The following is a 15,831-nucleotide window of genomic DNA, read 5'->3' on the forward strand; positions in this document are numbered from 1 at the left end:
GCTGCAAAAATAGTGAAACACTATGCATACTCCATCGGCAAGATTATGAGTCATCTAGGTCAAATGTCCATATTGTCCAACACTACATAAGGCCCCACACTGCCTCACACAGTCACACACACGCACCAACAGTCGCAACACACTAGTTCTACTGAAAAAGAAGCCATGGTTGGCAAGAGGAAGGAGATCAATAGAGGCGAAAAAGTCGAGAGCGGCCACCATGCTATTTTATTACTTTCGAACTCAGGTCTCCAGAGTTTCAGAACACAGATCTGAAACAAAAAGCAAACAAAAAGATACAAATCACTATTCAGTATGACTGATGAAAACGCACACTTAAATTCAGAGAACGTTCCTGCATGTAAAAAAATAAAAAACAGAAACACAACTAATTTTGACCTCAGCGAACTGCATGGTAGAGACAGAAATTTTGGTGCCTATTCAGCAAAACACACACGAAATTCTACATCAACGAATTTCACAAGCAGCAAACAATGAGGCACGCAGGTTCATTCCTGTCTTCCTGAAGCAATGCAACAATGTCTGACAAAAACAGTGAAGATCTTTCTGTAAGCCCAAATATCATTCACACGACACACCCATAGCAGTCTACTGTAATGTTTGCTTAGAGATTGATTCATGAATTTCCGATATTTACCTCAGCTAGTAGATTATCTCCTAATCTTTCTTGCTGGGAAGAATTTAACAAGCTTACAGAAACATATCGAGAGATGCGTCCAAGATAACTAATGCCGACTCTGATTTCATTGCATTCATATTCATGGCGTCCACTACCACACAGACCGATGGAACAGCAGCTGGCAGAGACTGGACGGAGCAGCAGCAGCAGATCAGCCGCCGAAGCCGTAGAGGGTGCGGCCCTGTCGCTTGAGCGCGTAGACGACGTCCATGGCGGTGACGGTCTTGCGGCGGGCGTGCTCGGTGTAGGTGACGGCGTCGCGGATGACGTTCTCGAGGAAGATCTTGAGCACGCCGCGGGTCTCCTCGTAGATGAGCCCCGAGATGCGCTTCACGCCGCCCCGCCGCGCCAGCCGCCGGATCGCCGGCTTCGTGATGCCCTGGATGTTGTCCCGCAGCACCTTCCGGTGGCGCTTGGCGCCGCCCTTGCCCAGACCCTTCCCGCCCTTGCCGCGGCCGGACATGATGGTGGCTTGGAGCGCCGAGCAGATGCAATTGGGTGGAGACGGCGGAGCGGCGGCGGCGGCGGCTGCTGCTCCGGAGTGAGAATCGAAGGGGAATTTAACAAGGGAGGAGGGTGCGGCCTGCCCTTGGATCCGGACGAAAATGGACGGCCAGGATCTCGATCCGAGGAGAGATGGCGCGGATCGCTGACGCGGTCTCAAATGTCATCGTCCAGCGAGGCGGGAGGGAGCTCAAAATATTGGATTTTGCCGGTTCCAAGCGCGCCATTTGCTTTCTTGCCACAAAATTCGTGTGTTCGTTCATCATCTGAGAACTGACAACCAAGGAAATTATAGATTTCATGGCATTTATAATTGCCGGCACTCTGAGGGTGCTGGTCTGCCTCATTCATAGGGATTTATTAGGGCAAAGCTTCCTTCTCTCGATCTCCGCTGGCAAACATGTAGATTTGCCCATCCAGATCTTCATCGGCAAACACGTGGATTCGCCCACCCTCTATCTGCCGTTTCAGCGGGTGGTGGCAGGGAGGGGAATCCTTGTGCCTCGGCTCCCATAAGTACATACTTCATATATTTTCATCTACTCCTTATATTAGCTTTGACCAAATTTATTGAAAACAATCTAAACTTTCACATTAACAAATATATATGTTATGAAATGATTCTAATAATATTGATTTGCTATTGTGGATGTTAACAACGTTTTGTATAAACTTAGTCAAAGTTTATAAGTTTGACTCGAGACAAAGCTAATATGTCAAGTAAATGGAAACAAAATGAGTAGGTTGGATTTTAGTCCTTTTAGAGTAACTCTAGCAGATTCCCGCAATAATTGACCCGCAAAACGCGTTCGCAGTTTCACGAAGATCGCGTTTGCGGGTCGAAAATATGCACAGGCGATCAGATACCGTATCTAAACTTGCATAATTTGAGAAAACACTTTCGCGGGAGAAATTGCACAAATATAGTTCATCACATCACATACTACAGAGTTCATACATACTACATGATCAACAAATTAAGCATACATCATCCTACATGCTACGTTAACTAGTAGTAGAGGGGGTCGGATCTGACGGCGGCGAGGTCGCGGCAAAATGGACGACGCTGTGGAGGCCGAGCGATGCTCAATCCTCCTCGCCGGAGCTGCACAGGTCGACGTACTTCGCCGCCTGCTCCGCGCGGATGCGGCGCCACTCCTCAGCCTTCTCGTTGGCGGCGAAGTTGTCGGCGACCGCCTGCCGCCACTCGAGGGCTTCGATCTCCTCGGTGTGGCGCCGGCGCTCCGCCTCCTCGCGCACGCTCCGCTCGGCGATGGCGGCAGCAACGGCGTCGAAGTCCGTGACGTAGTCCTCAGGCCCGACGACTCCGCGACGGCCGAGCGGAGCGGGCTCCTCGGGCTCCTCCTTCACCGAGACGAAGGCGAACGACGTCGGCTCCTCCGGCTCCTCCTCGTCGTCCGACCACTCCCTCTTCATGGGGAGAAAGCCCGCGCTGGAGGACGATGAGGATCTGGCGTAGGAAGACCTCATGGAGGAGAAGGACGCGCGCCGGCGGTCGTACTCCTCCATCTCGCGGTGGTTGAAGCTCGCCAGCGGCGACATCCCGTGGTTGGTCCACTTCCGGGCGCCGCGCTTCCTCACGCCGTCCGACCGGACGCGCCGCTCGCGCTCCGGGTCCCTCTCACGGCCGGATCTGCTGCCGGAGCCTCGTCCGGAGCTCCACATTCGGCCACACATGGCGGCTGGAGGCGGGGCGGGTGGTCACCGGCGGCGAGAAATGTGGAGAGGGGAAGGGGAATCGGGTGGCTCGCGGCGGTGGGGGATAGGGTTTGGACCCACAAAAGGGTCGCGAAACCGCAATTATAGTGCTCGGGGCGTGCGGTTTGCGGGCTGCGGCAAAAAAAATTGCGGGCCGGGCGAGTACGCGGGCTCTGTTCTGACCAAAAAATTGGGCCGAGCCCGCATACTCGCCGAAATTTTTGCGGGCTGGGCGTTTTGCGAGGTCTGCTAGAGTTGCTCTTAGAGGCGACACTTTATCTTTGAGTCAATTTTTGAGCTCCGATCCTCCTTAAGTTCGTCCTTTGGGGCAGATTAGACGGAGCTTCGACATAGATTCCCGTCGACTCGTCGAGGCGGCAAAGTTAGGATTCTGGTTGTGCGTACTCTGTGACGAGATTTGGCGTCAGGTTCTTTGGGCCGATTCAAGGGTTCAACGGTGACGACTACACCTCCGGAGACTTCTTGGCTATTATTGGTAAGGCCAAGCAGGCTCTGGTATGGAAGCGTCAACAACAGCGCATCAGCAACGACAATAGTCGGTCAGTAATCCAGAGCCTTCAATGTAATTTTTTATTATATTTTTATGATGATTTGTGCTTTGGTGAACATTTATGATAGATCTAAGTCACTTTCGTAAAATAAAAATAAAAATCCACCCCACACCCCCATCCTTGCGGATGAAGAAATACTATTTGGCGCTATTGTAATTATCTTTAGACGAACGGACATAGACTATACACGGACTCTCTGCCGCGCAATGGCGAAGGTTACATTATGGCGACCCTGCGGCATTTGCTAATTGTGGCCTATAGGTATGGGATAGATGAAGGAAATATGCCCTAGAGGCAATAATAAAGTTATTATTTATTTCCTTATATCATGATAAATGTTTATTCATGCTAGAATTGTATTAACCGGAAACATAATACATGTGTGAATACATAGACAAACTTGTGTCACTAGTATGCCTCTACTTGACTAGCTCGTTAATCAAAGATGGTTATGTTTCGTAACCATGAACAAGGTGTTGTTATTTGATTAACGAGGTCACATCATTAGTTGAATGATCTGATTGACATGACCCATTTCATTAGCTTAGCACCCGATCGTTTAGTATGTTGCTATTGCTTTCTTCATGACTTATACATGTTCCTATGACTATGAGATTATGCAACTCCCGTTTACCGGAGGAACACTTTGTGTGCTACCAAACGTCACAACGTAACTGGGTGATTATAAAGGAGCTCTACAGGTGTCTCCAAAGGTACATGTTGGGTTGGCGTATTTCGAGATTAGGATTTGTCACTCCGATTGTCGGAGAGGTATCTCTGGGCCCTCTCGGTAATGCACATCACATAAGCCTTGCAAGCATTGCAGCCAATGAGTTAGTTGCGAGATGATGTATTACGGAACGAGTAAAGAGACTTGCCGGTAATGAGATTGAACTAGGTATTGGATACCGACGATCGAATCTCGGGCAAGTAACATACCGATGACAAAGGGAACAACGTATGTTGTTATGCGGTCTGACCGATAAAGATCTTCGTAGAATATGTAGGAGCCAATATGGGCATCTAGGTCCCGCTATTGGTTATTGACCGGAGACGTGTCTCGGTCATGTCTACATTGTTCTCGAACCGTAGGGTCCGCACGCTTAACGTTACGATGACAATTATTATGAGTTTATGCATTTTGATGTACCGAAGATTGTTCGGAGTCCCGGATGTGATCATGGACATGACGAGGAGTCTCGAAATGGTCGAGACATAAAGATTGATATATTGGAAGCCTATGTTTGGATATCGGAAGTGTTCCGGGTGAAGTCGGTATTTTACCGGAGTACCGGGAGGTTACCGGAACCCCCCGGGAGCTGTATGGGCCTTAATGGGCTTTAGTGGAAAGGAGAAGGGGCAGCCCAAGATGGGCCGCGTGCCTCCCCCCTCCCCTAGTCCTATTAGGACAAGGAGAGGTGGCCTCCCCCCCTCTCTCGCTCCCCCTCAGCAAATCCTACTCCAACTAGGATTGGGGGAGGAATCCTACTCCCAGAAGGAGTAGGACTCCCTTGGCGCGCCCTCCTTGGCCGGCCGGCCCCCTCCCCTTGGCTCCTTTATATACGGAGGCAGGAGGCACCCCTAGACACACAAGTTGATCATTGAGATCGTTCCTTAGCCGTGTGCGGTGCCCCCTGCCACCATATTCCACCTCGATTATATTGTAGCAGTGCTTAGGCGAAGCCCTGCGATGGTAGAACATCAAGATCGTCACCACACCGTCGTGCTGACGGAACTCCTCCCCGACGCTTTGCTGGATCGGAGCCCAGGGATCGTCATCGAGCTGTACGTGTGCTAAGAACTCGGAGGTGTCGGAGTAACGGTGCTTGGATTGGTCGGATCGGGAAGACGTACGACTACTTCCTCTATGTTGTGTCAACGCTTCCGCAGTCGGTCTGCGTGAGTACGTAGACAACACTCTCCCCTCTCGTTGCTGTGCATCATCATGATCTTGCGTGTGCATAGGAATTTTTTTGAAATTACTACGTTCCCCAATAGTGGTATCAGAGCCTAGGTTTTATGGTTTGATGTTATATGCATGAGTAGAACACAAGTGAGTTGTGGGTGATATAAGTCATACTGCCTACCAGCATGTCATACTTTGGTTCAGTGGTATTGTTGGACGAGACGACCCGGACCAACATTACCGTACGCTTACGCGAGACCGGTTCCCCCGACGTGCTTTGCACATAGGTGGCTTGCGGGCGACTGTCTCTCCAACTTTAGTTGAACCGAGTATGGCTACGCCCGGTCCTTGCGAAGGTTAAAACGGAGTCAAATTGACAAACTATCGTTGTGGTTTTGATGCGTAGGTGAGATTGGTTCTTGCTTAAGCCTGTAGCAGCCACGTAAAACTTGCAACAACAAAGTAGAGGACGTCTAACTTGTTTTTGCAGGGCATGTTGTGATGTGATATGGTCAAGGCATGATGATGAATTTTATTGTATGAGATGATCATGTTTTGTAACCGAGTTATCGGCAACTGGCAGGAGCCATATGGTTGTCGCTTTATTGTATGCAATGCAATCGCGATGTAATGCTTTACTTTATCACTAAGCGGTAGCAATAGTCGTGGAAGCATAAGATTGGCGAGACGACAACGATGCTACGATGGAGATCAAGGTGTCGCGCCGGTGACGATGGTGATCATGACGGTGCTTCGAAGATGGAGATCACAAGCACAAGATGATGATGGCCATATCATATCACTTATATTGATTGCATGTGATGTTTATCTTTTTATGCATCTTATCTTGCTTTGATTGACGGTAGCATTATAAGATGATCTCTCACTAAATTATCAAGAAGTGTTCTCCCTGAGTATGCACCGTTGCCAAAGTTCGTCGTGCCCAGACACCACGTGATGATCGGGTGTGATAAGCTCTACGTCCATCTACAACGGGTGCAAGCCAGTTTTTGCACACGCAGAATACTCAGGTTAAACTTGACGAGCCTAGCATATGCAGATATGGCCTCGGAACACGGAGACCGAAAGGTCGAGCGTGAATCATATAGTAGATATGATCAACATAACGATGTTCACCATTGAAAACTACTCCATCTCACGTGATGATCGGTTATGGTTTAGTTGATTTGGATCACGTGATCACTTAGAGGATTAGAGGGATGTCTATCTAAGTGGGAGTTCTTAAGTAATTTGATTAATTGAACTTAAACTTATCATGAACTTAGTACCTGATAGTATCTTGCTTGTTTATGTTGATTGTAGATAGATGGCTCGTGCTGTTGTTCCGTTGAATTTTAATGCGTTCCTTGAGAAAGCAAAGTTGAAAGATGATGGTAGCAATTACACGGACTGGGTCCGTAACTTGAGGATTATCCTCATTGCTGCTCAGAAGAATTACGTCCTGGAAGCACCGCTGGGTGCCAGGCCTGCTGCTGGAGCAACACCAGATGTTATGAACGTCTGGCAGAGCAAAGCTGATGACTACTCGATAGTTCAGTGTGCCATGCTTTACGGCTTAGAATCGGGACTTCAACGACGTTTTGAACGTCATGGAGCATATGAGATGTTCCAGGAGTTGAAGTTAATATTTCAAGCAAATGCCCGGATTGAGAGATATGAAGTCTCCAATAAGTTCTATAGCTGCAAGATGGAGGAGAACAGTTCTGTCAGTGAGCATATACTCAAAATGTCTGGGTATAATAATCACTTGATTCAGATGGGAGTTAATCTTCTGGATGATTGCGTCATTGACAGAATTCTCCAATCACTGCCACCGAGCTACAAGAGCTTCGTGATGAACTATAATATGCAAGGGATGAACAAGACTATTCCCGAGCTCTTCGCAATGCTGAAAGCTGCGGAGGTAGAAATCAAGAAGGAGCATCAAGTGTTGATGGTTAACAAGACCACTAGTTTCAAGAAAAAGGGCAAAGGGAAGAAGAAGGGGAACTTCAAGAAGAACGGCAAGCAAGTTGCTGCTCAGGAGAAGAAACCCAAGTCTGGACCTAAGCCTCAAACTGAGTGCTTCTACTGCAAGCAGACTGGTCACTGGAAGCGGAACTGCCCCAAGTTTTTGGCGGATAAGAAGGATGGCAAGGTGAACAAAGGTATATGTGATATACATGTTATTGATGTGTACCTTACTAGAGCTCGCAGTAGCACCTGGGTATGTGATACTGGTTCTATTGCTAATATTTGCAACTCGAAACAGGGACTACGGATTAAGCAAACACTGGCGAAGGACGAGGTGACGATGCGCGTGGGAAATGGTTCCAAAGTCGATGTGATCGCGGTCGGCACGCTACCTCTACATCTACCTTCGGGATTAATATTAGACCTAAATAATTGTTATTTGGTGCCAGCGTTGAGCATGAACATTATATCTGGATCTTGTTTTATGCGAGATGGTTATTCATTTAAATCAGAGAATAATGGTTGTTCTATTTATATGAGTAATATCTTTTATGGTCATGCACCTTTGAGAAGTGGTCTATTTTTGATGAATCTTGATAGTAGTAACACACATATTCATAATGTTGAAGCCAAAAGATGCAGAGTTGATAATGACAGTGCAACTTATTTGTGGCACTGCCGTTTAGGTCATATCGGTATAAAGCACATGAAGAAACTCCATACTGATGGACTTTTGGAACCACTTGATTATGAATCACTTGGTACTTGTGAACCGTGCCTCATGGGCAAGATGACTAAAATACCGTTCTCCGGTACTATGGAGAGAGCAACAGATTTGTTGGAGATCATACATACAGATGTATGTGGTCTGATGAATATTGAGGCTCGTGGCGGATATCGTTATTTTCTCACCTTCACAGATGACTTAAGCAGATATGGGTATATCTACTTAATGAAACATAAGTCTGAAACATTTGAAAAGTTCAAAGAATTTCAGAGTGAAGTTGAAAATCATCGTAACAAGAAAATAAAGTTTCTACGATCTGATCGTGGAGGAGAATATTTGAGTTACGAGTTTGGTGTACATTTGAAAAATTGTGGAATAGTTTCGCAACTCACGCCACCCGGAACACCACAGCGCAATGGTGTTTCCGAACGTCGTAATCGTACTTTACTAGATATGGTGCGATCTATGATGTCTCTTACTGATACCGCTATCGTTTTGGGGTTATGCTTTAGAGACGGCCGCATTCACGTTAAATAGGGCACCATCAAAATCCGTTGAGACGACGCCTTATGAACTGTGGTTTGGCAAGAAACCAAAGTTGTCGTTTCTTAAAGTTTGGGGCTGCGATGCTTATGTGAAAAAGCTTCAACCTGATAAGCTCGAACCCAAATCAGAGAAATGTGTCTTCATAGGATACCCAAAGGAGACTGTTGGGTACACCTTCTATCACAGATCCGAAGGCAAGACATACGTTGCTAAGAATGGATCCTTTCTAGAGAAGGAGTTTCTCTCGAAAGAAGTGAGTGGGAGGAAAGTAGAACTTGACGAGGTAACTGTACCTGCTCCCTTATTGGAAAGTAGTACATCACAGAAAACTGTTTCTGCGACACCTATACCAATTAGTGAGGAAGCTAATGATGATGATCATGAAACTTCAGGACAAGATACTACTGAACCTCGTAGATCAACCAGAGCGAGATCCGCACCAGAGTGGTACGGTAATCCTGTTCTGGAAATCATGCTGCTAGATCATGATGAACCTACGAACTATGAAGAAGCGATGGTGAGCCCAGATTCCGCAAAGTGGCTTGAAGCCATGAAATCTGAGATGGGATCCATGTATGAGAACAAAGTATGGACTTTGGTTGACTTGCCCGATGATCGGCAAGCAATTGAGAATAAATGGATCTTCAAGAAAAAGACTGACGCTGATGGTAATGTTACTATCTACAAAGCTCGACTTGTCGCAAAAGGTTTTCGACAAGTTCAAGGGGTTGACTACGATGAGACTTTCTCACCCGTAGCGATGCTTAAGTCTGTCCGAATCATGTTAGCGATTGCCGCATTTTATGATTATGAAATTTGGCAGATGGATGTCAAAATTGCATTCCTGAATGGATTTCTGGAAGAAGAGTTGTATATGATGCAACCGGAAGGTTTTGTCGATCCAAAGGGAGCTAACAAAGTATGCAAGCTCCAGCGATCCATTTATGGACTGGTGCGAGCCTCTCGGAGTTGGAATAAACGCTTGATAGTGTGATCAAAGCATTTGGTTTTATATAGACTTTCGGTGAAGCCTGTATTTACAAGAAAGTGAGTGGGAGCTCTGTAGCATTTCTGATATTATATGTGGATGACATATTACTGATTGGAAATGATATAGAATTTCTGGATAGCATAAAGGGATACTTGAATAAGAGTTTTTCAATGAAAGACCTCGGTGAAGCTGCTTACATATTAGGCATAAAGATCTATAGAGATAGATCAAGGCGCTTAATAGGACTTTCACAAAGCACATACCTTGACAAGATTTTGAAGAAGTTCAAAATGGATCAAGCAAAGAAAGGGTTCTTGCCTGTGTTACAAGGTGTGAAGTTGAGTCAGACTCAATGCCCGACCACTGCAGAAGATAGAGAGAAAATGAAAGATGTTCCCTATGCTTCAGCCATAGGCTCTATCATGTATGCAATGCTGTGTACCAGACCTGATGTGTGCCTTGCTATAAGTTTAGCAGGGAGGTACCAAAGTAATCCAGGAGTGGATCACTGGACGGCGGTCAAGAACGTCCTGAAATACCTAAAAAGGACTAAGGATATGTTTCTCGTATATGGAGGTGACAAAGAGCTCACCGTAAAAGGTTACGTTGATGCAAGCTTTGACACTGATCCGGACGATTCTAAATCGCAAACCGGATACGTGTTTACATTAAATGGTGGAGCTGTCAGTTGGTGGAGTTCTAAACAAAGTGTCATAGCGGGATCTACATGTGAAGCAGAGTACATAGCTGCTTCGGAAGCAGCGAACGAAGGAGTCTGGATGAAGGAGTTCATATCCGATCTAGGTGTCATACCTAGTGCATCGGGTCCAATGAATATCTTTTGTGACAATACTGGTGCAATTGCCTTGGCAAAGGAATCCAGATTTCACAAGAGGACCAAGCACATCAAGAGACGCTTCAATTCCATCCGGGATCTAGTCCAGGTGGGAGACATAGAGATTTGCAAGATACATACAGATTTGAATGTTGCAGACCCGTTGACTAAGCCTCTTCCACGAGCAAAACATGATCAGCACCAAGGCTCCATGAGTGTTAGAATCATTACTGTGTAATCTAGATTATTGACTCTAGTGCAAGTGGGAGACTGAAGGAAATATGCCCTAGAGGCAATAATAAAGTTGTTATTTATTTCCTTATATCATGATAAATGTTTATTCATGCTAGAATTGTATTAACCGGAAACATAATACATGTGTGAATACATAGACAAACTTAGTGTCACTAGTATGCCTCTACTTGACTAGCTCGTTAATCAAAGATGGTTATGTTTCCTAACCATGAACAAGGTCACATCATTAGTTGAATGATCTGATTGACATGACCCATTTCATTAGCTTAGCACCCGATCGTTTAGTATGTTGCTATTGCTTTCTTCATGACTTATACATGTTCCTATGACTATGAGATTATGCAACTCCCGTTTAACGGAGGAACACTTTGTGTGCTACCAAACGTCACAACGTAACTGGGTGATTATAAAGGAGCTCTACAGGTGTCTCCAAAGGTACATGTTGGGTTGGCGTATTTCGAGATTAGGATTTGTCACTCCGATTGTCGGAGAGGTATCTCTGGGCCCTCTCGGTAATGCACATCACATAAGCCTTGCAAGCATTGCAGCCAATGAGTTAGTTGCGAGATGATGTATTATGGAATGAGTAAAGAGACTTGCCGGTAACGAGATTGAACTAGGTATTGGATACCGACGATCGAATCTCGGGCAAGTAACATACCGATGACAAAGGGAACAACGTATGTTGTTATGCGGTCTGACCGATAAAGATCTTCGTAGAATATGTAGGAGCCAATATGGGCATCCAGGTCCCGCTATTGGTTATTGACCGGAGACGTGTCTCGGTCATGTCTACATTATTCTCGAACCGTAGGGTCCGCACGCTTAACGTTACGATGACAATTATTATGAGTTTATGCATTTTGATGTACCGAAGATTGTTCGGAGTCCCGGATGTGATCATGGACATGACGGGGAGTCTCGAAATGGTCGAGACATAAAGATTGATATATTGGAAGCCTATGTTTGGATATCGGAAGTGTTCTGGGTGAAATCGGTATTTTACCGGAGTACCGGGAGGTTACCGGAACCCCCCGGGAGCTGTATGGGCCTTAATGGGCTTTAGTGGAAAGGAGAAGGGGCAGCCCAAGATGGGCCGCGCGCCTCCCTCCTCCCCTAGTCCTATTAGGACAAGGAGAGGTGGCCGCCCCCCCTCTCTCTCTCCCCCTCAGCGAATCCTACTCCAACTAGGATTGGGGGAGGAATCCTAGTCCCAGAGGGAGTAGGACTCCCTTGGCGCGTCTTCCTTGGCCGGCCGGCCCCCTCCCCTTGGCTCCTTTATATACGGAGGCAGGGGGCACCCCTAGACACACAAGTTGATCATTGAGATCGTTCCTTAGCCGTGTGCGGTGCCCCCTGCCACCATATTCCACCTCCATTATATTGTAGCAGTGCTTAGGCGAAGCCCTGCGACGGTAGAACATCAAGATCGTCACCACGCCGTCGTGCTGACGGAACTCCTCCCCGACGCTTTGCTGGATCGGAGCCCGGGGATCGTCATCGAGCTGTACGTGTGCTAAGAACTCGGAGGTGCCAGAGTAACGGTGCTTGGATCGGTCGGATCGGGAAGACGTACGACTACTTCCTCTACGTTGTGTCAACGCTTCCGCAGTCGGTCTGCGTGGGTACGTAGACAACACTCTCCCCTCTCGTTGTTGTGCATCATCATGATCTTGCGTGTGCGTAGGAAATTTTTTGAAATTACCACGTTCCCCAACAATAGAGACACTCAAGATGTGATATGCGAAGAAAAACCGTGCAAGAGCGTGGATATGATGACCGTCACCGCAACATTGGCATTGGCGTAACAACAACACTGAGGTCGGCTTAAGGATGTGTGTTTTAAATTTATTACATCATCATAGGAAGTACTACTTAGCATACTAGCGGGTACAAGCACATCATGGCGAGTAGCCCCTTGGTTTTGGAGGAGGTTCTTGAGCGTAAAAAAATCGATAGAAACAAAACAAATGCACCTTGAAACTCAAATGATTTTCTGAGGTGTTTGATATTCTTAAAAAATTATGTTTCTTCTAAAGTAGAAGTCCAATCATTGTACTAGTAGTCATGTACATCCAAATGCACATTTTATACAATTCATTACATCATACCGATATGTAATGACATTTGCAAACAAGATGAGGGAGAAAGTCTTGCTTGCATTAATTGTTGACATTGGACAGAGGCTCGATGGCTTCAGGAGGCAACTATGTCGGCTTCCCTACCTCTGAGAAAATCTATCCACCGATTCCAGGGCGAGCAACCAGATTTCTTTCTTGTATGAGATCATGGTACAATGTTTTTTTCTTTTTGCGGAAGAAGCCATCTAGCATAGTGTTGTCTGTGAGCAAGCACCGAAAGGTAGAGATGGTGGATGATGGCTTTGGCGAATTGAGAAATGAGTTTGTCCTTTTGCTGGTGAAAACTTGTGATCTAGCTATAACGTACATGTGACGACGATATTCTTCTTGAAGGTGTTAGCTTGAGGGTGAGAAACCATAGACAAACTTTTTATTGGGTTAGACCAAATAGCATCCCTGAATGATCACCTATTTCTTAGTGAAGTTGTTGTCTTCAAGTACAATCCTCTCGGGTATTTTATGTATTACTGTGCTAGTGTGTTTTGGACCTTGGCGTTAAGATTGTGCGAAATGATGGAGAAAATGACTGCCATGAGGCCAATTATGAAGATGATAGACTGAAATTTGGTTTCATTTTTGTAAAAATATTTCTTCATCTTCATGCCTAACCATTTCCAAATTTCCTAGCTAAATAATTCTACTTCCAGGAATATAAACAACAATAACTTAGTTCCTTGTACATATGCACACATTATAAAGAGTGGTCAGTTTTGTGTTGGATGCTTGAGTATGATGAATAGTTCAATTGTATGGTTCTTAATTTTGTGTCAACCATGTTTGGGTGAATTGCGATTATATTTTTGTGAGTTGTCTACGACACTAGACATATCGTAGACGGTTTTGAGAGTTATGGTACGTGATATGAAGATATCCATATGGTTAAAAAGTCGCCTGTAATATTATGGAGATATCACATACTGTCAACCGTGGACGGCTCGAGGAACCTTTTTTTTCCTTCAGGAAGAGTGTATTGTTCTTACAAAACTGTATGCGATGTCACACACATGATAGTGCACCATTGACCATATAAATAAACATAAGAAAAAAAACACCCACTATGTAATTTGCAAGACATCCTATATATGATCGGAGATTGCCTTCTAGTAGAGTTTCCTTCCACGATCTTCTCAAGAGGAAGAATGCCGACTATGCGTTCTATCCTCAGCCTTGAAAATAATGACCCCGCCATCTTGCCAACATTCTTTAGCAATATTTCAACAACCGTAACATTCTCTAGCACTACTTCTCATAGCATTGAATAATAAGATCGTTTTTCTGTAATCCCATTGTTCTCAAAGCTCGACAAAAACCATTGATTCATACCTATATGTGAGACCAACAACCTTCACCAATAAACAAATACATCCCTACCTATATGTGGGACCAACAATCTTCGAAGAAAGATAAATAAGTAAATATACTTTTACTCACATGTGTGAACTAACACAAATAAACAACTACAATAATATTTTTAGTTTCTCTTCTCAACTGAGTTCTTCCAGTTCTATATGACACAACAAGAGAGTGAAAAAATTGTAATCGGTTAGAGCTTGTCCTCCTACCCGGTCCACGGCCTTGTCCAATCAACTTACTAATGCATATTCTCATATGTTTCAACTTATGAAATGTTGTGTCTTGTAAACAACCTACTATGACCATTTAAAATTCTCAATTGACTGCAACAAGATCTGGCATTGCATGTTTTGCTTTTTTTAATCATGAACCACATGCAAAGGTTATAGGGTATGAACATATTTTAACGACTTCTTAAGGTAGTGACCTATCTAATTGTATTTTATAGTTTCATAGCAATCCACAGACATCATGCTAGTAGAACATAATATGGTGTTTTTACTATGAGGCTATGCAACAAATGAGCCAAAATGATATGATGCATTTTGGACTCATTAGGGGTAGCAGGGGATTTTGTGAGGTGCACAAGCGAGATGTCGAGACAACGATGAGGATGTATGATGATTCTGGTTGTCTCAGTGCTCGATGGTCATGGTGTCAACACGCCCTTCACCACAACGGATCGTCCAATCACCTCAACGAGAACTAATGCTACTCATGAGGTCTATCAACATATATACTCGTTTTTTTATAAATATGATTATACACATGAGACATCAAACCCACGGAAGGCATATCCATGTACAAGTCCTAAACAACTATGGAACCTCCCCTTCCGACATGTGTGGCTTATGGAAACTGGAGCAGATAAGAAAGATTGCGTGGTTGAGTGCACATTCATCAAGATTAAGGAAGTTATGCCTTAATCCTTTGTCGGTAGGAGTTAGGTCTAGGTTCCTCATCTTGGATACCACAGTAGAACACCTACATATAAGGACCCATAGGTAGAAGCAGGAGAACAAGCTATTTTAACACCAGTATAACACCATGATGTAGATGGATGCAGAGAAGCGCTTTGCATCGGCATTGTGGCAAGATATGTAGATCTATTGCAGGAATCTAGATTGTTATAGTTTCACTCATGTTAGCCACCATCATACTTTTGCATTAAGATCATAATGGAAGACAAAGAAAATAAGTAGGATTCTTACCCAACCCAGGTAAAATCGTGCATCCCTGACTTCATCCTCATCCGCATACGCACGCGAGTTTGTTTCCGAGATCCTTGCAGCCTTAGCATTGTTCATTTGAGCATTCTAAGATTTTAACAGCTCTAGATTTGGAGTGTGTTTTGACTTTGGTCGATCCCACCATAGGATGGGGTGAGTAATTTTCTATTATTTATGGGCGTGGGTGGGGATTGGGTTTGTTGTGTTGCCTCTTCAATATTTCTTTGCTTTTTGCAGCTTTGTTCAAAAGAGGCTTTGCATTTGTTCTCTGTGCACCCAACGCCATTTAATATAAATGAAAACCAGCCATGACATGCAAAGCTTTTCATGTTGAACTAATTATCATTAGTCCACATTTCCTCATTTGAAAATGCTAGTA

General features: G+C 45.0%; 1 protein-coding gene across 1 annotated transcript; it reads right to left on the reverse strand.

Annotated features, from left to right (window-relative positions):
- Nucleotides 1–610: 610 nt before the first annotated feature.
- LOC123186133 (histone H4) lies at nucleotides 611–1,227 on the reverse strand. Its single transcript, XM_044597922.1, has one exon. The coding sequence runs from the start codon at nucleotides 1,161–1,163 to the stop codon at nucleotides 852–854; it is 312 nt and encodes a 103-aa protein (XP_044453857.1). The 5' UTR covers nucleotides 1,164–1,227; the 3' UTR covers nucleotides 611–851.
- Nucleotides 1,228–15,831: the final 14,604 nt, after the last annotated feature.

This window comes from Triticum aestivum, chromosome 2A (genome assembly GCF_018294505.1).
Source record: "Triticum aestivum cultivar Chinese Spring chromosome 2A, IWGSC CS RefSeq v2.1, whole genome shotgun sequence".
Classification (NCBI taxonomy): domain Eukaryota; kingdom Viridiplantae; phylum Streptophyta; class Magnoliopsida; order Poales; family Poaceae; genus Triticum; species Triticum aestivum.

Bases quoted from the DNA above. Each gene is read 5' to 3' on its own strand.
- LOC123186133 (XM_044597922.1), bottom strand. From the start codon at position 1,163: ATGTCCGGCCGCGGCAAGGGCGGGAAGGGTCTGGGCAAGGGCGGCGCC.